The sequence below is a fragment of the Xiphias gladius genome, chromosome 21 (genome assembly GCF_016859285.1).
Source record: "Xiphias gladius isolate SHS-SW01 ecotype Sanya breed wild chromosome 21, ASM1685928v1, whole genome shotgun sequence".
In the NCBI taxonomy this organism is placed as follows: Eukaryota; Metazoa; Chordata; class Actinopteri; order Istiophoriformes; family Xiphiidae; genus Xiphias; species Xiphias gladius.
The window spans coordinates 6883488-6908440 of record NC_053420.1 but is presented as its reverse complement, the minus strand read 5'-3'; the positions used below and the strand labels follow the sequence as shown (position 1 = coordinate 6908440).

Sequence of the window (24953 nt, the reverse complement as noted above, 5' to 3'; positions counted from 1 at the left end):
CACACACACACACACACACACACACACACACACACACACACACACACACACACACTAGCCCATCTCCAACTGAGACAAACAAAACAAACAAACACATACATACTCCCTCCATCACCATCCGGCTGCTTTCTGCCGTAACGAGGTGCAATCAACACGCAATGCTGACCAACACACACACACACACTCACACACACTCACACACACACACACACACACACACACACACACAAACACACTGAGGCTGGTTGAAGGATGAAGTCAGCCTCTGATTGCAGAAGAGTTACAGGGTGTTGACTTGTTCGTGTGTGTGTGTGGGTGTGTGTGTGTGTTGACCTCATACTGCCATGATGTCACATCTATAACAGTCGCATTAACAGCGGCAGCACCTTTCACATCCACACATTAAAGTTTTTAATAACTCAAAAGAAATCAGACATTTTTTTGTTTTTTATCCATTATTTTTTTATATTATTATTATTGATTTTCACTGTTCTTTTTTCCCCAGGTTTTTTTTTTTTTTTCTGGTATAATATTCACAGAGTTCAGGATGAAACTGATATTCAACCAGACTGAATATACACACACGGGGCCTTAGCTACCCCTGTGGCTGCTTCTAGGCCAATAAAAACAAATAAAGGATATAAAATTAAAAAATATGTTTTTCAAAACTTCAGTGGCTCTGGAGGATTCACCACTGAAACTAAATTTCAATGCTCAACTTTCATGTTTTGAAATAAGAGACTATATGACTGAACAGTTAACTGATTAATATTATTAATTTTTCATTGTGTATGATCAAAATATTCACAATGACCTCAGAATTTGTAAAAAACAAAAAAATCACATGAAATACACAAATACCAAGCACGTACTTTCTTTCTTCACAGTTTCTGCATTAATTTCAGTTAAAACCACACACAACCAGATTTTTCTTTCAGGCAGATGACGGTAAATGTTATTTTAGAGTTTTTAGCCTCAAGCTATTTTCCAGTTAACGTCCACAGGTCGGTGAACTTTATCCTGAAACCGGCAGGTCAATGTCTAATAAACCACACACACACCGAAAATCACCGTTATATCAGGCCTCGGTCACATTTTACATAACTCTGTATGATCTGTTGTTGCCTTCAGCCTGTCATAGGAAACGTCAGTTGTTTCTATCAGTAGTTATGATAAACAGTAATGCATTACACTGATCAGCCACACCATTAAAGCATGTTACCAGTTTTAATGTTGTGGCTGAATACGTGTGTATCTGCGGTCTATACTGCGCACACACACACACACACACACACATATTTCCTAACTTAACAAATGAAAGTCATGAGAAAGCAGCATTTTGACGGGCAGTTTCATTAACGTTTTTAAAGGAGATACATTGTACGGTCGGTTTTGAATCAAGTCTCGTGTAGGAGCTGATTTTTAACCAATAATTAACTTTTTCCCACACACAATCGCCAATAATACACCTACGCTCACTTTGGCGATGAATCCGTGGACAATTCCTGATTCAGGCGCTCAACCAGCGAAGGACTGACTCGAAACCCCTTTCCCAGACCGTGATGCCAGGAAGTTGAGTTGATATATTTTCATCCCATTCATACGAACTCTGATCTGCTGCTGACAATAAGGAAGCAGTTTTGTCCATACTGGTCACAGTCGGTGTTTGTCTCGGTTGCCAGGGTGACTCAAGAGGACTGAATGATATGTGACGCGGTTCAGCTTCCAGCCACCAGAGGAAGACAAACACCAGCATCTCCTCAGGTCTGTTCTCTTTAATTTCTCTCTCTCTCTCTCTCTCTCTCTCTCTGTCTTCATCGGTTTTCTTATTGTGTTAGTTGACAACAACATATTTTAAAGAATATGAAGTATATAGCAACAGGATTTTGAATTTGTCCATATTTACGTTTGTATGGCGGGGGGCACAACAAAACCATATTCTTTACATTACTACTTATTCTTTGTATTATCACCATATAAGAATTGTGTTCCTGTATTCACTGATCCACCAATAAAACGCTAAAAAGGTAAAGAAATAAATAAAGTTAAATGAAAGCATGTAGCATGAGTCAAATTGTTCAATGTGATTTCTCCATTTATTGCAGTTTCATCACAATAATAGCGTCCTCGCAATAAAATCCCTGGACTTAATATAAAATAATATTTGGATGTCCAACAATATTTAAAAATTAAATTACAGAGAGTTCTTTTAGAACAATTTGCTTTAAATAAATAAATAAAATAATAAATCAAATAAATGTGTAAAAGCAGTTAAATAACATTTAAAATTTGTTTCAACACCATCAAATTCAGTACAGTCAATCTGGAGCACCTTCTGGTCAACAAAATGTCCTCACTTCCAAAAAATGTCTTCATTTACAAAGAATGTCCTCACTTTTCAAAAATATATATTCACTTTTTTTAAAAACAAGTCCTCAATTTAAAAAAAAAAAAATCTTCACCTAACAAAAAATGTCCTCATTTTCTAAAAATGTTTCCACTGTTTCTCCCGTCCACTGCTCTTGTTTTTACCTTGTGCTTGTTCCAAAATAATTCACCTCAATAATGAGGCCCCTACATGCCGCTGTCACACGTGTGTGTTGATGTCAGGTTCAAACAACCTAAAACAGATATAAGCACAGAAATGAGGCAGGACACAGAGTGGTGAGGTTAAATACTTGCAAGGAGAACGGACAGAGAGTGCTCAGTTACAATCTCCGACCCGCTCTGAGTTTCTCAGCCGTCTACCTCGCTCTTTTATTTCCATAGGGTGGTTCGTATGTCGGCATAGCTGCACAATCTCATCTAAGAGGCAGGGTGCCCCCTGCCTGTCTCAGGGACTGGTCAAGAAACAAAAACAAGGAAAGAGGGCAATATATCTTATCTTTATTGGGGGTAACTGCTTCGCAGCTGCAGTACCCCCTTGCGCATAGTTTTCAAGGGTGCTGATAACAACAGAGAAATAGCGAAGCATGGGATAATTTATGTACATTCTTCTAACAGTTGAGATATGGTTTTATCTTCGTTACAGTAATAAGTTCACATACTTGAGGGGAATAAAAGGTTTACTTGCAGAGGGTTTCAGCGTCCAGAGACGAGAGGGCCCCGGCCTTGTCGAGACTGAAACTGTAACGAAAGCACTGGGAGGTTCACGGTGGCGCAATCAGAGGTGAGCTGGCGTCCAAACCTGTGGGCGTGAGCTGATAGTCACCAGTCATCCGCAGATACTGTTAAACTCTGCGTGTGAAGCTGCAGGCGCCTCAGTGAGGAGTGCGAGGTCATTTAAGAGCGAGTGCACAGAGCCTCAGAGTTCAAGTCCTGGTCCTCTAGTTAATCACAATTGTATAAAGAAAAGTGTCCCATTATTTAAAGAGTAACTTCATAAAAATCTACTTGTTGGAGTTAACAAATGTTTATACAGCAACTTTATTTATCTGTCGGTCGATGTGGCCTCAGTCTAAACATAGTGTGTTTTGTAACAGGAAATGCAGTAATGTAATCCTCTAGTCTAGTGTCATGCATTTCACCTCCTAACCTGTTGCAATAGCGACGTACAAAAACTGAAGTGTAAAACCAAGACGTTGACGACAAGACAGAAGGAAGTTACTGGTCCGGGCCGAGAAATAGTTTGGCACAAAACCCCCTGTGAAGCCATAACGTGTCATTTGTCCACTCGCCGAACAAACAAATGAGAAATAACCCATTAACTAATGAGCTCTACAGGCACTGGCACATGGACTTTGATCCTCGCAGAGAGAGCAGGCTAACAGTTTCCCCCCATTTCCAGCCTTTGTGCTAAGCTAAGCTAACTGGCGTTCCTCGTTTTTCAGGCCGTCCCCAAAGAGATCCCCTTTCTTTAAGCAATTTCAATACACGGTAAGTGACGGAGGACGAAATCCATGTTGTTTTGAGCAAAAATCCATTTCAAACTTTAAGCTAACATTCTCCTGAGTCTTCAGGAGTCTGAGTTAGGCAAATCAAGTGGATATCTTCTTTTTCAGTCTTTTTTTAGCATGAAATTCCCTCCATGTGTTTCCCTGGACAATGTCTCCTTGCTGAGCTGATGTGAAAAAATAGAAACAAAAAGGGAATTCTGTATTAAAAAGGCCGTAACTTTGGAAGATATCCATTTGATGTGAATAATTCAGACTGCTGAGGCCTCATAGTAGCTTCAGATAAACTTTTGAATACACTTTTGTATGGCGGGAGGAATGTGGATTTTTTTTTTCCCCCATTACTTCCATCGGCAGCCGTTTCTAATAAAAATTACAGTTATGTACAACTGAACTGCAACCAAAAAATAACTTTTGTGGGAAACACACAAACACGATGAAGATGTGTTGTTAATTTAGTTATTCGGCAAGACGCGGTTGATACTGAACATGTCAGTGAAATGTTCACCGGCAACATATTTGTTTTCCTCCAAAATATCTGATCTTGCAGAACAATATCCACGTGGAGTGACTACAGCAGTATTAAACCTTTGACTGGTTATGTCTAGCCTCTCACGGGTTAAGGTTAGGGAAGGATCCTGGTCTGGTTTAACACAGTGAGTTCATACACAACGTGTTTATCGAGGTTTGACCCAAACAACGACCTTAACCAAAGCGCTTTTGTTGCCTCAACATAACCGCAGCCTGGGCCGCGGATTTGAGCCCCAGTCTCGGGTGGGACAGGCATGCGCTTCGTGCGTCCACCATCCGCCATCCCCCTCCTGGTGACCCTGCCGCTGTTAATAAGTGTGGCGTGTAGTTCCTTCATTAATAAAATACATTGCTTCTGAACATAATCCAGCCAGTGATTATGTTTCCTACAAAACGTATTTGCCTTTGTAGTTCAGTTGTATAGAAACAACATTTACTAGAGGACAGGGTTGACATCAGAGGCAGGTCAGGAAGGGATCTGTTTAATGGCCAGCGTGAACAGGAAGTCTGAGGACAAGCTGTTTCAGTGTTCATATGGGCGCCCGTCTATTGCTTAAAAACAGACTTGAAAAATGATCAACCTGTCCTTTAAAAGAAAAAACCCAAAGATACAAGCACATACAACAATTAGAACCTTAAAACAACTTGTGACACAAAGAACCGTAAGGCCGTAATCTTATAAAACGAATACTCAGGACGCATGAAGAACGAGGTCCGCACACACTCACACACTCCTAACGAGGAACATCGCATATGGCAGCCCGACCTCAGATACACTACATGTCCACTGATGGAAAGAGCAGGATGAAAATACATCAACTATCATGCTGGGACTTCTTTTTTTCCTCCATTAGTCAAATTTTCAACTTTCCAGCAAAAATACCATAGGCTGTTACTGTAGGTCTCTCAAATCCGTCGGAAGCGTGTACGAGCCCTGTGATGCTCAGAAAGAGAAGGCCGACTGACCGGCCTTTACCGGAACCTCCAGTGTACCCGCTTTTACCTGGTGTTACCGGTTCTTCAGTCAAAAGAGAAGGAGAAAGGACTATTACAAAGGGTCCCAGTGATGGTGACAATTGGGCTTTTTGTCCTTCTCCTTTAGTACTTGAAAATGAACGAGTGTGTTTCCAAAACGCCAAACTATTCCTTCAATGGGAAAGATTGTGGTCATGGTTGACAAAGAGGTTAATGCAGGTCTGCGACGGGAGCCGACCCCCACACCCGCACTCTCCACCTCTGTGAGTACACTGTCGAGACTGTCCTCCCTGTGCCCATAGGTCGTCTGTGTAAGCGGCTCATTATGGCCCACGGTTACTCCACAGTTAGGGACAAACGACCCAAATGATTTGTTGGACTGTCGGTGTCGTCTCGGCTGCAAGGTCTGTCTCTGTCCACTTCACGTGTCCTCACATGGTTCACAGCACTGTCGGCTGTCCGCATGATACACACACACGCACACACACACGCACACACACTCTGATCATCAGTGAAACAAATTGGACGAAATGGAAATTCTTCTGGTTCACCGTCGTTTTTTAACCTTCTCCTCCCTGTACATGCACAGACAGACACACACACACACACACGATCAGAGATTGTCTCACTTGATTATTCTTTGTTTTCCTGCAGATTTTTTTTTTTTCCATCACAAACAGAGATGATTTTATTTATTTATGGGCCTCTTCGAATCAAACCAAATCAGTCACACCCTGCTGCTCATTAACAAAACACCCACGAGGAATGAAAATACACACGTGCAGACATGTGAACATTAAATTACACAATGCACAGTCTGTATTGACTCCTGCTGAAGCTTTTTCTCTATACTGCTAATTTTAGTGCAGGACAAAAAACATAATTCTATTAAAAATTTAAAGAATAATACGATTTGATCTAATTTCACACAAATTTAAGTAGTCATTAAATAAAGATTAGCTACTGTTGGATTTTATTATTCTAAATGATAGTAAAAGTAATATCTTGAGAGCTTCATTTCGCTGATTGAAGATATACTTCAGTTCTGACTCCCCGATACGTTCTTTCTCTGTTCCCGCTGTGTCATTCAGACGCCACACTGGCAGAAAAAAAAAAAAAATACAAATTGTTTGTATCGCGACGCTCAGCAGAGACAAAAACTCAGGGTCAGAAACAAAATAAAACCCTCCTTCTTCCATCGGTTTGCAGACCGTCTGAGTCAGCTCGCCGAGAATCTGAAATATTCTCCGACGTGCTCAGGATTTTACACACTCACTTTGTTTTTAGAGACACACGTCAGTCTGTGGAGAGTTTGACTGTGTCCTACTTACAGGGACAGAAAACCTGATCTCCAATACCCCCCCCCCAGAATAGGAGGCCCAAAAGGCACAAACAAACAAAAAGACGCAGCCTCATAGTTTGTTGTCGTGTTGTGTCTCTTTAGAGTAGTTTTAACTGTCTTTACATTTTCTTTTTTTTTTTTTTTTTTAACTGAGCTCTGTGACTTTCAAACGAGAGCAGTAACTTCATACAGGGGCCCCCTGACCCCTCGGGGCCCCTCGGCTTGTGCCCTGTTCAGTAATTCAAACACAGGTCCAGGTCACGTTAATTTATTAATTATGTTACTAGGAATTATTGTTATATACACCTGGGAGGTACTAACAGAAATGTGAAATAAATTCATGTACTTAATTAAGAATTGTAACTCTCGTTTTTTTTTTTTTTTTCTTTCATTCTTTGACCAGTAGGACAGTGAAAAAGGTGTTATATTATATTCTAGTGCGGAAACGCTGTATTGTCATCCGAGTGATCTGTGCGTTTCATGGCTGACTGCAAACAAAAAAATAAGGTTGAAGGTGAAATTTAAATTGAGGTTGAATCTAAATGTAACCTGACTTTTAAAGGAAACACCCACTGGGTGGAAGAGGATTAGTCCCCCATCGATTACAACGGAAGCACTTTAGGAAGGGATCTTTTAATGGCCAGTTAATTCGAGAGAAATTATTACGGCAACAAAAACCCGTTCCACTGTTCATATGGGCACTTGACTCTAGACCGACTTGAAAGAAACATGGCTTGAAAAGCCGTAGGATCACGGTTGACGAAGAATACCAACGTCTGTAACAAACTGCATTGTAATACGTCCAGTTATTTCTGAGATACTTCTCTCTAAACCACAAATATCAACCTCATGATGGTGGATGGTGAAAAAGTCCCGGGATCACCAAAGTCATTAGGACTCATCCTCTCTCTTTGTGCAGGATTTCCAACATGTCCTATACACGTTGAGGTATTTCTGGAGTCTGCAGTGGTGAAAGCGTGGCGGACTGAAATTGCCTTCCATAGAGTTATGCTGCTCGCATGGCTGAAGTACGGTCCAGTGTCCCAGATGACAAATCAGTTATCTTCAACTATGCTACTCTGCCACTCAGGTCTGATGGCTCGTTATTGTGCTGACATCAGTGTGTGTGAGTGTTTTCAACTCATCAGTTTGACCTGTGTCAAAGCAGAGCCCACTGATAGTGTTACTGTGTTGTGTGACGTACCTGTTGCGCATTTTCCGCCCTCGCATAGGTGAAGCAGCGGGGATACGAGAGTGGGCAGGACAGGGCCAGCTGCTTTTAGGTCACATAGGTCAAAGAATGCCAGATATGTGAACGACATTTTAATGGACGCGGTCACATTTTTCGCATTTTGACTGAGGTGAAGGAAAGCAGTAATGTCGAGCGTTCAGCTGAGCATTAAACACGCAGAGGCAGCAGCATCCAGAACAGAGAGCAGCAGAGAAAACTAAAACTGGAATATATCAGTAAATTCAACATGTGACTGTAAAACCTAAAGTCAAATGACACAAATTTATCTGTTAAAGGCCTGGACAGGAAGCAAAGAATATTTAAAGATGATCAGATTTCTGCTGGAAATTATTACCTCTGCCAAGGAAGTCACGTAATCCCCCGCATTTATTTGTTTGTTTGAACTGGGAATTTGAATTTTTTCCACTGAAGTCTGTTGTATGTTGTTTGACATTGGCCTTGGCGGAAGTCTGCACTCTAATGAGCGCATTTTCTAGAATCAGATTAGTATTAATTTTCAGTCTTTTTTTAGTCTTAGTCTTGAGATACAGAAGTCCATGTTAGCTTTAGTCATATTCAGTCAACTTCACCCGTTTTATTTTCAATCAGTTTTAAATTTACTGAAACTCCGGACATTTCAGTCTCGCCTTAGTCAGGACCAAGAATGAGCATTTTAGTCAAACCTTCTGCTTTCAAGTAAGATTTCATCCAACTGATCACCATTAAGTCTGTAGTGTTGCCGACACTACTATACACTCACTTTTTCTCTCTAGGGCGATATATTTGAGGTGGGTCCATAAGTCAACCCGTTTTTGTTGCCGTCGTGTTGTTTTCCCTTCACTGTGGGTTATCGGATCATAGCTTGGTCCAGGCCACCGGCGCCGGCAGTGCGCTCATGGGTGCGCTGGGGCGTTGCTTGTGAGCAGAATCACCAGAGAGGTGATTTGAGCGCGCAGGAGGAGAAACGTGCAGCGCGGCCATTCAAAGACGGACATTTAAATTATGTAATTTCATCAACGAAAATAGAGAGTTTTGGTAAAGTGTTTATTTTTTAAACTACATTTTAGTCTCATCTTTTTTCATACACGATACTGCATGTTGATATAGTCACAGTAAGTGTTTAATGACTCGTCATCACCTCGTCTTAGTCATAGAAAGAAGGTCTTTGACGAACATATTTAGCCATAGTATTCGTTAATGAAATTACCACTGTTTCAGATCCAGTAAATCCTTGATCTTTATAATGAACTCAATGATGTTACCCCTTCCCCACAAAATTTACACAATAATTGAGTCTTTTGTTTCAATGTTAACCAGACTACGAGTGCGCTTAGTCCGTTAGTGAATTATTGAAGTTAATGTTCACCGTCTTGCACCGTGTCTACACGGAAGGCAAAGTGTGAGCAGCACGTTAGCGGAGCAGCAGCTGCGGCTACAGTGGTAATCGGGCACATTGGAAGTTGATGGTGTTGATGAAAAGTTAAGTTATCATCAAAGCTATTACAGTTTATCCTGATGGGGATAGGGAGAGTTGTGCCAAATTTTCTGCCAATCCATCCAATAGCTATAGAGGCATTTCACAAGAATTAAAAAAAAAAAAAAAAAAATTCGATCTCATGATGGCTACAGGAGAAAAATCAGGGATCACCAACGTCAGTCTGGGAACCATGAAAGTCTGTATAAAATTTCATGGCAATCCATCAAAATATATATATGTATATATGTATATATATATATATATATATATATATATGTGTGTGTGTGTGTGTGTGTGTGTGTGTGTGTGTGTGTGTGTGTGTGTGTTGTGTGTGTGTGTGTGTGCGTTTTATGTAAAATATGAAAATTTTTCATCAATATATCTTGACATCAGTCTGCTGGTGTGTCTCTAACCACCAGCTGCGTTTTGTTCATTAACTAACCAGCTTCCACATGGCTCCTGTTAAACAACACACACACAGTGGTGCATCTCAAACTAAAAGACAAGAGACTGAATAAAGAACACAGACACATTAATCTGTTTTATCTTCAGACAGCAAGACATCATTGTCACATGAAACCTTGTAGCCTCTAAATGTCATCTGTTGGTTTTCCATTCAGCTTTGTAGTTTTGAACGATTTTTCTGATTTTGTACTTTTGACGAGTTTCGGTTTATTTCTGACTAATCAAACCTTTAAAATCAGCTCTCTGCCTGGGGCAGATCTAGGGATGGTACTGGTTTTGGGTTTTCATTCTTACGGACTCCACAAAAACAGCATGGTCTGACCGCAAAGAGGGAGCAATATAAGTTCACTTCCTGTCGGTTTGCCTGGTCTGTCTGGTTCCAGGCCAGCTCTGGTTCCCCTGGTTCCAGTCCAGCTCTGGTTCTCATCCATCGGATGTGCATGAGCCTCATTAGCAGAAGCTAATCGGAACAGCAACAGGGTAACATGTGCGGTGTGTTAGCGGTCATGAGACACAACACGGCTGCCGGTTAAGCTGCCACATCTCGGTTCTGATTGGTTAAATTGAGCTCTGAATCTGAGTCTGACCTGATAAGGTTAACAACGTTCAGGCCGACAGATTTGACTTAGCTGATTTAGAAACGTTTTTAATTGTCCTGTGGTGTGTAAGAATAAAACTAAATGCAAATGTGCTAGTCTGATGTTTAGCCTCGTCTGAAGCTCGTCAACTAGCTACAGGCTCTTATCAGGTGGGCTGGGTTGAAATTACAAGTAAACTTAGATTCTGTAACTTGCTAACTGCTGTTACCGGCTAACCATGAATCACTAGCCGAGTAACTCTTCGAGCAACTTGACACTAAAAAAAGTTAGGTTATATTGAAGTGACCAGATTTCTGAAATGAAAACCAGGGACATTTCCAGTTCGGCCGTTTTGACCATGTCAACAGTTACACTGTAATAAACTATGGTGAGGGCTGACAGGGTACTAAACTGGGAACTAACTAAAAATTGAGTGAAAATGGTCTTTAATAATAAATCGTACACTATTAAATTATATACTTTGGTTAACAGATTCCCATCGCTGGCCCCATTTTTGTGTTTTATCGTTTAGAATCATAAATTGGCGGGCAATCGTTTCTTTACCTTTCCTCCTCTGTCTCCTTCACTCTTCTTTCCATCCAGTCGTCCTCCTTTCCTTCCTCTTCACCCTCCCTACAGGGATTAAAGCAAAAAAAAAATAAAAAAAACTTCTTCTTACAATTTGTATAACAAGTTACAGTGGCGGCCAACATTAGCCCTCGACGCCTGCTTGACAAATAGCATGTTTGATGTGTTAAATTAAAAATGATGCACAGTATTTGTAGTTCGCATGGTAGCCTACATCCGAGTAGACTGTATGCCTACAGATCAGCTACCTATCACCTGGTAGTACGATTCCCGTCCCGTAACCCCACCCCTGATTCTAACCCAAGGTCACCTCCTGGCCTGAAAAGACGCTTGTGGCGCTGATGTGGATTCAGTTGACACCTGCTAGCGTCTGGTGCAGTTTTACGCCGTAGTTTTCTCTAAAACTAGGCAAGCAAGTGGTTAGTGGTAGAAGAAGAGTGGTATGGAGCTGCTATAGTGAGCAGCCAGCCCCCTGTGTCGGCCAAAACAAGCACAGCTCGAGACGTCCGCCCGTCTGCTCTGCTGCTGCCCTTGTCTTTCTCTCCGGTCTGTTTTTAATTCACAGTTTAAAAAGCAAATTGTTGTTTTTAACTGTTGTTTTTGCGGTACGGATTAAACAAAGATATAACAAGCAAATTAGTGAGCTTTAGAGGTGTGTTGGTAGGCAGGCTTTGTTACCGCCGGACAGAGCCATGCTAGATGTTTCCCCCCGTATCCAGTCGTTATGCTAAGCTAAGCTAACTGGCAGCTGCGTGTAGTCTTATGTTTTTCCTCACAGTAGAATGCTGTAGATTTTCTCAACTAACTCTTGGAAATAAAATGAATGTCAAACTATTCCTTTTAAAGCTGCTACAATGGCTTTTTTTTTTTTTTTTTTTCAATTTATCAAATGACAACGTGAAAGGAGTCACTCGTTCTGATGATCCTACAGGGAATCAATCACCCGAAGCTGCAGCTCCCCACGGCTTTACAAGAGCTTTATAGTGAGCTCGAGCTCACTGTAAAGCTGTTCGGCCCGCGAACCTCACTGTTTTTCGGTTCCCCCTCGCCGCTCTCATGGCGTTGCTTTCCGCCGCAGCAGGCAGCTGTTTTCGGAGAAAAAGGGCTCTGGAAAGCCACCGTACACTGCACCAAACAGTACGGAGACGAAGTTAGAGACCAGCCGCTGAACACAGCGGAGCATTTCGCAGCTGAAAAGCCGGCTATTCATCAGGTGGCCAGAAACGCATATCCAAATGAATAATGATGTTGCTGTGTAACTGCCGATTGTGCTGCCAAGTAGCCAAAAGTATCCTTAACTGCAGGTTTAAATGAACCACTAATGTAATATTTCAAAAAATGGCAGCTAGGCAGAAGCTGACTTTTCTCTGATCGCCTGGTTTGAGCCCTGGGGGACTCGAACTACAACAATCTGTATTATTTCTCCATCTGATTCTGTTCATAAAGAAACATGACATGTTTGTAAATTTGGTTGATCTAAATCCATCGCATTTAATACTTGACCATAAACACAGGACTGGTGTTTATTTTATCGAAAATTCCCTCAAATCGGTCAGCCCTAATTTCACGTCCTAAAAAAGAAAGATCATTATACTACAGGATAATGGTGTACTTGTTAGCTTGGTGCTAATTTAGCTCTCACTGTTGCCTCGGTGAATGAAACGGTGACCTGAAATAACACCTGTTCAGATTCAGGTCCATGTTTGTCCGTGTGTTTGTTTTCTCAAAATGTTCATATTGCAGTTTCAATAAACACTGCACTCTGTGTGTGCATGTAAATATTTGTCCTCCCCTCCCCCCCCTATAACTTTCCATTCTAGCTGTGCATAAAGCTGAAGTCTGACTGTATTAGTGTGTGTGTGTTTGGAGGTCACAACCCAGTCACAGCTGTGTGACAGCTCTGTGTGCGGGTGTGTGTGTGTGTGCGTGTGTTTGTGTGTGTGTGGGGGGGTGTGTGTGCTGGGCCTCAGGATCAGAGTTAGAGTGAATTAAGACTGAAGTGAATTTACATTACTAACGGCGGGGGCATGACGAAAAACCAGATCCTGCTTACACAATCGAAAATTTTTTTTAAAAAAAAGCAAAAAAAACACACATTCCAGTTCAGACAGGAATCCCAAAATGTGCATGCGCACAAACATTTCTACAACACTGTGGCTCCATTGGCTGCTGCCGGTGAATGAAGGGGTTGTTGACCAATCAGGAGCATGTGACCAGTGAATATCTAGGCCGATTGGCATCAACTGGCCGCACTCTGACTGTTCCTCCATCAAATACAAACATTTCTACACACACACACACACACACACACACACACACACACAAACACACACACACAAACACACAAACACAGACGCAGTTAGTGACTGAGGCTGCTCATTGAAACACGCGCACACATCGGTTCTGCTTTGCATTCGTCATCAGCCCTCTGTCATCCGTCCGTCATGCACAGCAGAGAAGAGATCAGGTAAGGAAACACGTATTTTACATCTGTCTTATGTCTTTGTATAACAAATATATGTTTTATTGCTTTATTGTTGTGTTATTAGTAACATAAACAGCTTTCTTTCTGTATATGTGACCTTTTTTTTTTACTAAAACGTTTGGCTTGTGACTCCTTAAAACAAAGCAGTGTCTACTTTTGACCCCTCATCATTGCATCATTTCTGCTATGACCGGTTCAAGCAAACATTTTCTGGCCTGAAAAGGTAAAATTGTTGAGAGAAACAAAATCAAAGGTTAGACGATGGCTTTCAAAAATAATTATAATAGTTCATTTTTTCTGCTTTCCTGTTCTGTTAATCAGCCTGTGACCCCCCTCAGATTTGTCCTGCGACCCCCTGGTTGGGGTACTGACCCCAAGACTCGACTGACCCTCTGTAGCCTGGAATTTACAGTGTAATTTAGTTGTGTGAATGGATGGAACGGTTGCCACTGGTACTCGCATGCAGTTACAGCGGAAGGAAATGCTGTTGGACTGTGGGAAACGAGGGAGTAACAATTAGGCATTTTGGAGGACGGGAGAAATAAATTATACTACCGAGTATTTTTTGTACCCGTTCGGCACGATTCGAGTATTTTTACCCACTGTAAACTCTCATTTCAAAATTTCCTTTTAATGATATCATCGGTTTTTGTCAACACAGAAACTCGGGGCTACTCAGGGGTAGTTTAGCGTACTACGGCTGTCAGCTTGGATCATTTCAGCTTTGTTTCTGAGAAATTCAGGTACTTTTCTGACAGTTCGGCGAAATGGACTGAATTCTGCGGTACCCATGTGCCTCGGCCGCTGTTGCTATGGAGTAGAATGTGTCCAGAGTGTGTCGCCACGGTTACTGAACAGCTCCCAAACGGATCCAGAATCAGAAAGTGAGCTGGCTCAAAGTCCTGAATGTTAAATCGGGTTTCTGGAAAGTATAATCTTCAGCGTCGGCTTGCCTGAAATGAAACGTGTCCTCCCGTTGGAAAGAACATGTTTGGTGCCTTTGGTGCCCTAATTTTCTTCATCAGCTTATTGGGGCTAATATGGTTGAACTCGAGGTTTTGTTTAAAAACCTGTCTGGCCTCTCGTGCCATTATCGTCTTGGTGAATAAAATGTTATCATCACCAGTTAAAAAAAAAAAAAAAATTTAAAAAATACTAATGTAGGACTCGTTTCCTTTAAGTTAGGCCTTTACGTTGCCTGGTAGCTCACAAGCGTCGGCCATCAGAGCATCCGTATCGTCAGTAGTGACAAAGTTCCGATTCCAACAGAGTATGTGGGCCTTGTTTTGTCATGGGACAGATTTAAATAAAGTCTTTCTGATGCGACTGGACCATTAGCAGATAGGGCGTGAACAGACAGAGTTGTAGAGAGATGCAGCGCTCACTCCTGTCGTTCGATCAGGAGGAGGAGGAGGAGGAGGAAGGTGAAATTGATTAGTCAGACCGCAACCATATTCTTAGGAAACGTAAACAAAGTTTTTACCAGATGATGTTTCGGACACATATTTAGCACAGCAAGAGATAAATGGCAGAACTTTGAAAATATTTTTTTTTTTCATTTCACTATGTATTTAACAATAAGGTGCTTGCTGCGAATTGTAATCCAGAAGTAGAAATCAATTATTTAATTGATTAATTATTCCCCCCCTCCTCTGTTGGGCTTTATAGTAGAGGTCTCCGGACTTGATCTGAAACCGAATCCCACGTGGATAAACTCATTTTGCATCTCAAAAGCGGCCGGACGCCAAAGGCGACCCGACAACAGTCTCACCTGGTCTGGGGGGGGGGGGACAACAACCCCCCTGAGAACAAACGGACCTGGTTCAGAGTGCGGTTGACCTGACCGGACACGAGCGGAGAGAGAGCGCCAACACACATGCGGCTGCACGAGGCTACACTGATTAACGAGCAGCGGAAAACAGCCGCAGTGCAAGTCACTTGATGACAAGTCGTTTCTTTAAATAACAAAAAAAACCCCACCGATTTTACTCCTCTCCTGTTCTGGTCCGCAGTCATGACGAATACCAGAAAACCGCTGACTGGCTGATGTCCCAGACGAAGCACCGCCCCCAGGTGGCGATCATCTGCGGGTCCGGACTGGGCATGCTCGCCGACACCCTCAAGTGTCAGGACTCCTTCGCTTACTCTGACATACCGGGCTTCCCCCAGAGCACAGGTACTCTGGATAAGACCAAAAAAAAAAAAAAGTTTCATCTCAGTCATTCTATTACCGACCGACAAAGCATCTACATTATTCTAGTTCAAAGCTGATAGCACAGAGCTGTTTACTACATGTTTATTCACATCTACATCTTTCTGCAAATCAAATCTTATATTTCAGGATATTTTAAAGAGTTTCACCTATTGATTATCCCGTCTCGCAGAAAAATTGGCCGCACACTCACAGAAAGGTGGAAGAGGCTCTTCTATTTTTTTCGTCAGTGTGCCGCCAGTTTTTCTGCGGGATGGGGCTCCTGATTTGGGCCACGCACACCTGACACTACTGCTTGAAAAGCCTGGATTCAAGACAGAGCAAATCCCATCACAGTTGTTTCATTACAGTCAGCGTTGTGGTGCATAAATTCGGAGACTCTAAGTACTTTCTGTACACCTATAAATTCATGTAGTAGAGTCCAAATACACGATTAGAGCCCCACTGTTTTTCTACTGAACAGACAAAACTAATTAACACCAACTACAGTAAATATATGTTCAATTTTCAATTAATCATCTGTGTTCAATTCACAAATTGTTTGTGCTCTTAGTCCTCAAAAGCACAGTGTGCATATCATCATTTTTCTTAAGTTTCCAATATGTTTTATCTTTTCTAATTGATTATTTCACCCTTTTAAATCTTAATTCATTATTTATATACCTTGTTGGGATCTTATGTGTCCTCTTTACTTTTAGAGACCTGATTTTATTTAATTTTATTGTGCTGAATTTTTTTTTTAAAATCTGGATTCTCCTATGTAAAGCACCTTGTAACTCCGTTTTGGAAAAGTGTTTCATGAATAAATTTTATTATTATATCATTATTAACCTGGGCTCACACAAAACTGCTCAAAGACAGCCGGCCAAAATCATCCAGTTGCCGAGCAGCCAGTTTGTTAATCGACTGGGAAAGCTGACTTTCAGACCACAGCGGATCTGTAGGAAATTCTCCCTGATTCTACAGTGACTAGGGGGGCAACAACGATGGGGTTGAAATCTGGCTTCATTTGTAAGGGGATGTGCCCGGCACTGCGGTACCATTTAAAGATGAAACTGATTACGGCATTGCGTGAATAGCAACTGTCGGGATGTGTTAGGCCCAGGTTAGCGCAAAGACTGGGAGCAGGGGGAAACCGCTAGCCTAGCTCCATCGGAAGAAAGACAAGTTCCACGTTCCAACAACCCCGAAGCTGTCTGATTCACAGGTGTGTTTGTGTTGCAGTGCAGGGCCACGCAGGTCGACTTGTGTTCGGGGAACTGAAGGGGAAGACGTGTGTGTGCATGCAGGGTCGCTTCCACATGTACGAAGGACACTCACTCTGCAAGGTACACACACACGCAAACACACAAACAAAGCTGTACTGTACTTGCGAGAATCCTCACTGACCTAATCCTTTCCTTGAGTCCTAAACCTTTATTCCAAACCTGAGCAATCTAAAAACCCTCAGAAAATGTCCTCGCTTTATGAAAAATGTTCTCACTCGGAAGGACTACAACTCTGTTTTTGTCCTCATAAATAAAAGTATAGGCCACAAAGTTCAGTGTTTCCGGATGGTAAGAATTTATTGTATTGGTTTTGTGTTCGGAAACAAAAACTATAAAACTGTGTTACTTTCACAAACCCATTTCTGATAGGGGAAAAGTTATTTTCCCAGACTGCAAAACTGCACATGAATGCACCATTTCAGAGTTTTCCCACATTTAACTGACATTAAAAAAAAAATACATACAGAGCCACAAGCAATAGATACAAATAAAATTTAATAGGAAACAGAAGACACACACAAACCGTAACCCTTAACCTTGATGCAAAACACATATGACTATAATCAGCAGTGTTTGTGTGTGATAACCCAGCTTAGGTCATGCATGGGTTCGGTCACATGCAGCCTTTCAGCAGACTGTTCAATGCTGCTATTGTTTCCTTCACACACAGGCACACACACACACACACACACACACACACACACACACACACACACACACACACACAGTGTACTATGCTGAGAATATCTGATTGTCCTCCAGGTGGCGCTGTATAAAAGCTCCTTCTCAACAAAACTGCTGAGCAAACACAAAAATACAATTAAGTTAAATTAAAAGTCACAGCTGCTCCTGAATCAACAGGCAACTCTGATTCTTTTTCCAGTTGTTTAAATTTACTATGAATTAGAAATAAAATGACAGATAAATATGACTTTTTTTGATATTTTTGTTTTTAGATTCTTAAAAATGATTTTTAAAACATTCTTTTGCCAGATATATGAATTTCATGCAGCCGATAGAGACCCTGGAGCAAAAACGACCCGTAGACCCCTGTTAAATCTTAAAAAAACTTAAAACTTAAAATCTTGAAAACAAAAAGTTGGTCTGATCGTCAATAACTTGAAGTTAGTTTGATAATCATCAGGCTGGAAGCTGTAAATCTTTAAAACAAGCTCACAAATACAGTATATAATTTCATTTTCTTAAAAAGGCTCATTAATTTCCTAAAACAGCTGGTCAGTGTGGTTTTTAACAATCGTTACTTGAACAGGAGCATTTGTTGGGGACTATTTTCATTGGCGGATTAATCCACGTTTTGATGCTAGAGAGTGTTTACAGCAGCGGGGTGCTGTGTGTGTGGGACCGAGTCAGAATAAACTACGGTGTGTTTGAGTACATGGTAATGGAGGAACATGTCCCCCAGTGCAACAGTGTGGCTCACCGATGCGTTTTTAATAGTTGTTAGACAACGATGGGGCTGTGTGGCACAGAGGAACAAGATATATCAGGCTGTGGATACAGAGACAGTGCCTGTTAGTAGATCAGTTCACTGTTGGTTTTAGTCTACATATGGGATTTGTTTCCATGATAACAACAACGAAATTAATAGAGTATCATCAGACTTATACTTAAAGGCCCTTAGCATTTCAGTTTATATTGTGATTTAGTGTATATTACCAAACAAACCACAGCTAATTGCCTCACGGTTAACCCGGGGCATGTGGTGCCTCAAAGGGTCTGTGACCCTGTACCAGTTGCCCAGTTTGCCCCTAAGTTAACACGGACTCGAGAGGTGCTCTTCTTTCTTGATCCTTTTTAAACCTCTGACACATCAGAAGATTTTTCCACTTATTTGAAATTTGATCACAGTTTAAGGCTGGGACAGTGGTCGCGGTTTAGGTCTGCCAATCACGGAAAATGAGGCAGGTTTTTTTTTTTTTTTTTTTTTATACAAAGGCCTAAAGGGAAGTTGTACCTGGAAGGCTGCACTCAGGGTAAAAACAGCTCACTCTTCAGCATTTACAGTGAAGTAATTTGATTGGAAGATCACGTAGATGTAAGGCGACGTGGCCTGAGAGCTTCAACTCAAGGAACAAAGTGCCTGAAAAAAACCTTTACAGGGAGCTTCTGCTGTTAAAGAGGCAAATGACTACCAAGGTCATGACGAGATTCGTTCCTGTCTGTCTGTCTGTCTGTCTGTCAGACCACATTTCCCGTTCGGGTCTTCAAGCTGTTGGGGGTGGAAACTCTGATTGTGACCAACGCGGCCGGATCACTGGCCGACGACCTCCAGCCTGGTGACATCATGATCATCAAAGACCACATCAACTTCCCCGGACTGGTCGGTCTGAACCCGCTGAGTGGACCCAACGACGACAAGTAAGACAGACACTGTCTACACATGTGTTGTTTGTGTTTTCATCACTGTCACGTGTCTTTATCTTATTTATTCTTGTGTGACTATTGCGATCATATTGTGATGACACACGCTTGTGTTTTAACTCAGTTGTCATGGCAACAAAGTGTTGATACTGCCATTTTATTGCGGTTGACAGTTTCGTTTCAGTTATTGATCGTGTTGTATGTTGTTTGTTGTTTACAGGTTCGGACCTCGTTTCCCGGCCATGTCAGGTTGCTATGACAAAGGTCTCCGTTGCCTAGCGATGGAGATCGCCAAGCAGCTGGGCGTGGCCAGCCTCATGCAGGAAGGCGTGTACGCCATGGTGGGAGGGCCAACCTTTGAAACCATTGCTGAGGCCAGACTGCTGCATCAACTTGGGGTTGATGCTGTCGGTACGTCACACACACACACACACACACACACACAGAAACCAGCCTAACAGTGTAAAGTCCTGCTAGTGTCCCCTAGAGGCTGCAGTGTTCATTACAGCCAGGAAATAAACTAAAAATCATCTATTATCTATTATTATCCATTATCTAAGCCCAATTTTAACCAAACTGTCTAGATGACTCTTGCTGCTTACCTGTTACTGATCTTCTCAGAAAGATACTTGAGACCCCGAAAGCCCAGTCTTGACCAGGTACCATCCCCTCCGAATAACACACACGGGAAGCGACAAAGCGCCTTCTTTGACACAGACACAAGGTTTTCTATGTGTCGTTTAGTTGGAGACAATTTGATTATGCATAACTTTGTTTAGAAAAATGCACCGTTTGGGAACAATGAGACCTAAATTAATTGAAGTTGAAAGCCCTTCGCCGTGCACTCTACAAATCAGAGCACATCAGGTACTAATGTAGGACATTTTTATGTTGATATTGTACATTAGCGGTGACAGTTACATTTAATCAAATGACCAAAAACAAGCTGACACACAGGGAGCCCGTGGCGTTTGCCCACGTTTCCCAGGTTGGTAATCCAGCCTTGCTGAGTGTGGACATTTCTGAGATTAATCACAGGATACAAAGTTTTGGTTCGTTTATTTTTCCTCCATGTGAGCTTCATCCTCTTTCAACAGGTGGGTTTTTTTATTTTCAGGTTGAGGTCACATTGAATACCCTCTTTGATAATATTTCTGTCCCTTCTGAATAGCATTGAATAGGAGGAGAAAAATAACTTGAAAGATGCGATCTTCATTCTTAATATGGGTTACAGATAAATATACAATGTTTTCACTGACATAAACAGATGCATATGCAGATTTGGCTTTTGTTTGGGTTATGTTTGTTTAAATTTGTATGAGGTCAATAAATTGTTCGAATCTGGTGAATTTTGAGAAAATGGCCAAAAGAAAATGCAAATTAATGTTCATTGCCATCGACTACCGATTTTCTTCTTTGAGATATTTCGACATTTTTTTTTTTTTCGAATTTCCGCTCCAATTGTTTTATAGGCAAATGTGAAAATGTGCGCGGTGGTTGCTGCACTAACAGTAACATTAGTGTTATTCACATCATTATCATCAGTATTATCAGGACTGTTGTGACCTGTTTCAGTAACCCGAGGCGTTGTGTGTTTACAGGTATGAGTACGGCTCCTGAGGTCGTCGTGGCGACTCACTGCCGTCTGAGAGTCTTTGGTCTTTCTCTGGTTACCAACAAGGTAAAGACACGGCTGATCAGTATAGTGATCACTTGAGCTGGTTTGCTGGATTGATGAGTTGTGACCGATAACGAAGCTGCAGGATACAAAATGACTGATTGATTGATTGTCAGATGGTGATTCATTGTTTATTGAACTGATCTGTGTCAGATCGGGAAGAGTTATGAAGACTCAGAGAGCACGATTGATTGATTGATTGATTGACTGGCTGATTGATTGATTGATTGATCTGTGTCAGTTTGTGAAGAATTATGAGGACTCAGACAGTGTGATATAGGATTGACTAATTAATTTCATTGGCTGATTGGTTGTTTGGTTGATTGATTTCAATTAATTGATCTTTGTGAGTTTGTGAAGAGTTTTGAGGACTCTGACAGCGTGATTAATTGAATGATTACTTATTGATTGATTGATCTGTGTCAGGTGGTGAAGAGTTACGAGGACTCAGACAGTGTGAACCACGAGGGCGTCCTGGAGGTCGGCCGGCTGCGTTCTCACACTGTGCAGCAGCTGGTGACTGAACTGATCAGCAGGATGGAGATCAATAACAACACCAATGATGCTGTCTGAATGAACACACACACACACACACACACACACACACACACACACACACACACACATATTGTGTATATATTTGATTATTGAATTTACAGCATTGTTTTGAGTTTCCTCGTGTTTTTGTTTATCATCTTATCATCATCTATTTTTTATCCTTTGCTGTGATTAAAAAAACCTTTATTTATATCACCACGGTGCCTAATAATTCTCTATCAGGGTAAATCTGACTGTAAGTATTGATTTGTGATATTTGATTAACCCTAAAGATTAATATAACGATGACCACTGTGTTTGATGGTGATTTAATATGAAAAGATATGAGACAAAGATTTTTTTGTCTTCTCATGTACATTGTTCCTGTTGAATTATGGAGTTTTATTTTGTACAAAAAGAATCCCTGACTTCTTGATCCACGTTAATCTGATTAAAATATGTTGCCGAACCTCCTTTTTCCTGTTTGTGTTGATCAACTAATCTGCAGCTGAGCCAAAGGAAACTAAGAGAAATAAAGTTTTGATTTTGAAGTGACACACCAAGAAATGCCAAATTGAAAATCAAAAGTGACACTGAACAACCAGAACTGGACAACACCAACACTACCTTCACATATTCAAACAAGACAGAGAGTCTACGGCCATGCTAGCAGCTCTGTGAATCAGTACTCAGGCACAGTGGTGCTTTGACCTAATGGAAACGTTAGCATGCTAACTATCTTAGTTTAGCATGTTAGAATGCTAACATATGCTAATTAGCACTAAACACATAGTACAGCTGGAGCTTATTAAAATGCCATTAGTTTTGCAAATGTTTAGTCATAAACCAAAGTACTTGACAAATTTAAATTCAGAGCATATGATGGCACCATGTGAAAAGCATCCATCCAAGTGTGCACAGTTCATCCTGTAGGGACCATTCAGTTGTGCGCTAAATTTTAATGCCAGTCCATCCAATAGTTGCTGAGATATTTCACTCAAAGCCACAACTGTAATACCATCAAAGAGTTGAGTTGTTGAGGTATTTAAGTCCGGACAAAAGTGGTGGACCAGCTGACATTACAGCCATGCGCTACCATGGCTGAAAATGCATTCACAAACAAATCTCCACACGGGGGGAGTGACAAGCTCTAAGTGTCTTTACAAATTATGAGTTACATATAGTATGTAGCTACAGTTCTGTGAATTGTGGATGACCACCATAGACAATATGCAATACCAGGATCTCCACCATCTGTTGCGGTCAGGAATAATGAAACAGAACTCTCTATGTCACCGTCAGTTGATTCCTATTTTCATATGTCTTGATCAGAGGGAGGCGTGATCCAGATCAGAGTGAACGAGTGATGTTTACTCGTACTTTGGGGTCACGGAGTACAAGAGAACATCAGCGTCTCTTTGGTCTCGAGGACAGAATCACTGGATTGTCAATGGAAAAGACAAAAAAAACCTCTGTTACAATGAATTTATAAACTGGAACCAGAATCAGCTAATTGTGTACTAAAGTGACTGTTCATACTGTAAAATTCACTGAGTAAATCAGCGGATTTAGGGTTGAGTTACTCTTTCTATTTGAAGAGGCTGCCAGAACAGAAAGGTTTCCGGTCCGAGACAAACACAGAAATATTCCATAATGATCATCTTGGTAGAATTTATCTCCAGACGACAGAGCAGAATGTTTACTTTCAACTTTCTCAGAGTGACAAAGGGTTAAACCTCTCTGCAAATTTCTGATCAACGGACTACAGGATCACAACAGGACAGGCAGGTATGTTAAACAACATATGTGTGCTTGAAGAAGTATATTTTACAGTGACTGCTTGTTGTTCATATCACATTGACCAATGTTAAACAAGGACCACTAGCGTCTTCTAGAGGCCAAAGTGCTCATTACAGTCACAATATGAGCAAAAAACATCCTGAACCAGTAGTGAGGAGCTGAAACTGTAGAGGTTTGTCCTTAGGGTGGTGCTAGAGGAGAGGCCCTGGGGTCATAAAAATCTCAAGGGGTTCATCCTATGAAGGGCAGGAATGAGATCAACACTTTAATGGAAATCTGACTGGTAGTTGTTGAGATGTCTCCGTCTGAACCAAAATGCTGGGTGGGGGAACTGATAGACTTTGCCATCCTTAGGAGAGAAAATGTCTTTTTAAAATATTTCTTTGTGGACAGGTTACATTTCTGACTACTTAGGGAAAAATTATAGCCATATCAATCAGACTACATTACTATAAGATGCACAAATCGATTTTAAATCAAAGTTTTTTCTATGACTGGAGCATCTGAAGGGACTTGCAGTTGGAATAAGTTATGTTTTTACTTACTTTTCACCTGCATGATGTTGTTTTTCCCACCCTAGAAGGAGTTAAGACTTTGCACTGAGTGTTGTGACTTTGTTTTCTTAACATTATTCCCAGAAAAAAGTGATCAGAGGGAAAAGATTCCTTGACCAGAACATTTTGAACAGAACAATGTTAACCTAATGGGAAATCAGTCTCACAGCAAGGTCAAGGTGAGTTTTACTAAGCTACAGTGGCAGGCTACAATCGGTTACCTGTGGCTGCCCTGGTTGTCTGTCACTCAGAAAACAGTCAGCGAATAGATGCTCAGAGCCTCTCAGAGCTGACACAAAACGCCCTGTTCTTGCTAGAGCTCCAGAGAAAAGTGTGAGAAAGTTTCCTTTTTCCACAAACAGATCTTCTTATGGAGGCCAAAACTTAAAATAAAACACAGAAAAAGTGTAAGGTATGGGGACTGTTATGTTGATTTTTTTTCCTAAACAGGTATGTAGTGTTGAGAAGCGGAGAACCATCGCTGCCCCCTGCTGTACAAGTATCAGTGTGACAATGACCCAGGAGGTGACTTTTGACCTCTTCTTCGTGTCCCTGGCGGTTCTGCTGCTGGTTCTGATGGTTCTGCTGCTTCTCTGCTGGATCATCAGGCGCAATAGAGGCAGGTGAGAACAGACATTATTGTCACCTTAAATCTGCATTGACATAAATCCAAAGCTATTTTTATTCACGTTTAGCGGACTGTGGTTTCTTCATTTGTCAGTGCCGATGTTTTCAGTTTTGATCTTGCGCATTAAAGACGTTTTCAAACCTGTTTTGTTTAGTCCAGTTGAACCATGGTTTGTTATGATTTAGGCAGATGTGAACACACCAAACAAACTCAGGTGCGGGCCAAAACAACTGCACCAAGACCCTTTAGAGCGATCGGTCTGGGTGTGGTCACAAACGAATTCGGGTGTGGTGTGTTTGAGGTGATCCGACCTCAATCTTATCCAACCA

General features: G+C 41.4%; 1 protein-coding gene across 1 annotated transcript; it reads left to right on the top strand.

Moving 5' to 3' along the window:
- Nucleotides 1-13357: 13357 nt before the first annotated feature.
- On the top strand, nt 13358-22095 carry pnp4a (purine nucleoside phosphorylase 4a). Its single transcript, XM_040116224.1, has 7 exons — nt 13358-13547; nt 15578-15741; nt 17002-17105; nt 19249-19424; nt 19648-19838; nt 21029-21108; nt 21532-22095. Exons 1-7 carry the CDS (start codon nt 13525-13527, stop codon nt 21676-21678), a joined length of 885 nt encoding a protein of 294 aa, XP_039972158.1. The 5' UTR covers nt 13358-13524; the 3' UTR covers nt 21679-22095.
- Nucleotides 22096-24953: the final 2858 nt, after the last annotated feature.

Coding starts and splice junctions, on each gene's coding strand:
- pnp4a (XM_040116224.1), top strand. CDS start 13,525: ATGCACAGCAGAGAAGAGATCAG. Junction 19,425..19,647: donor AGTGGACCCAACGACGACAA/GTAAGACAGACA, acceptor TGTTGTTTACAG/GTTCGGACCTCGTTTCCCGG. Junction 21,109..21,531: donor TTTCTCTGGTTACCAACAAG/GTAAAGACACGG, acceptor GATCTGTGTCAG/GTGGTGAAGAGTTACGAGGA.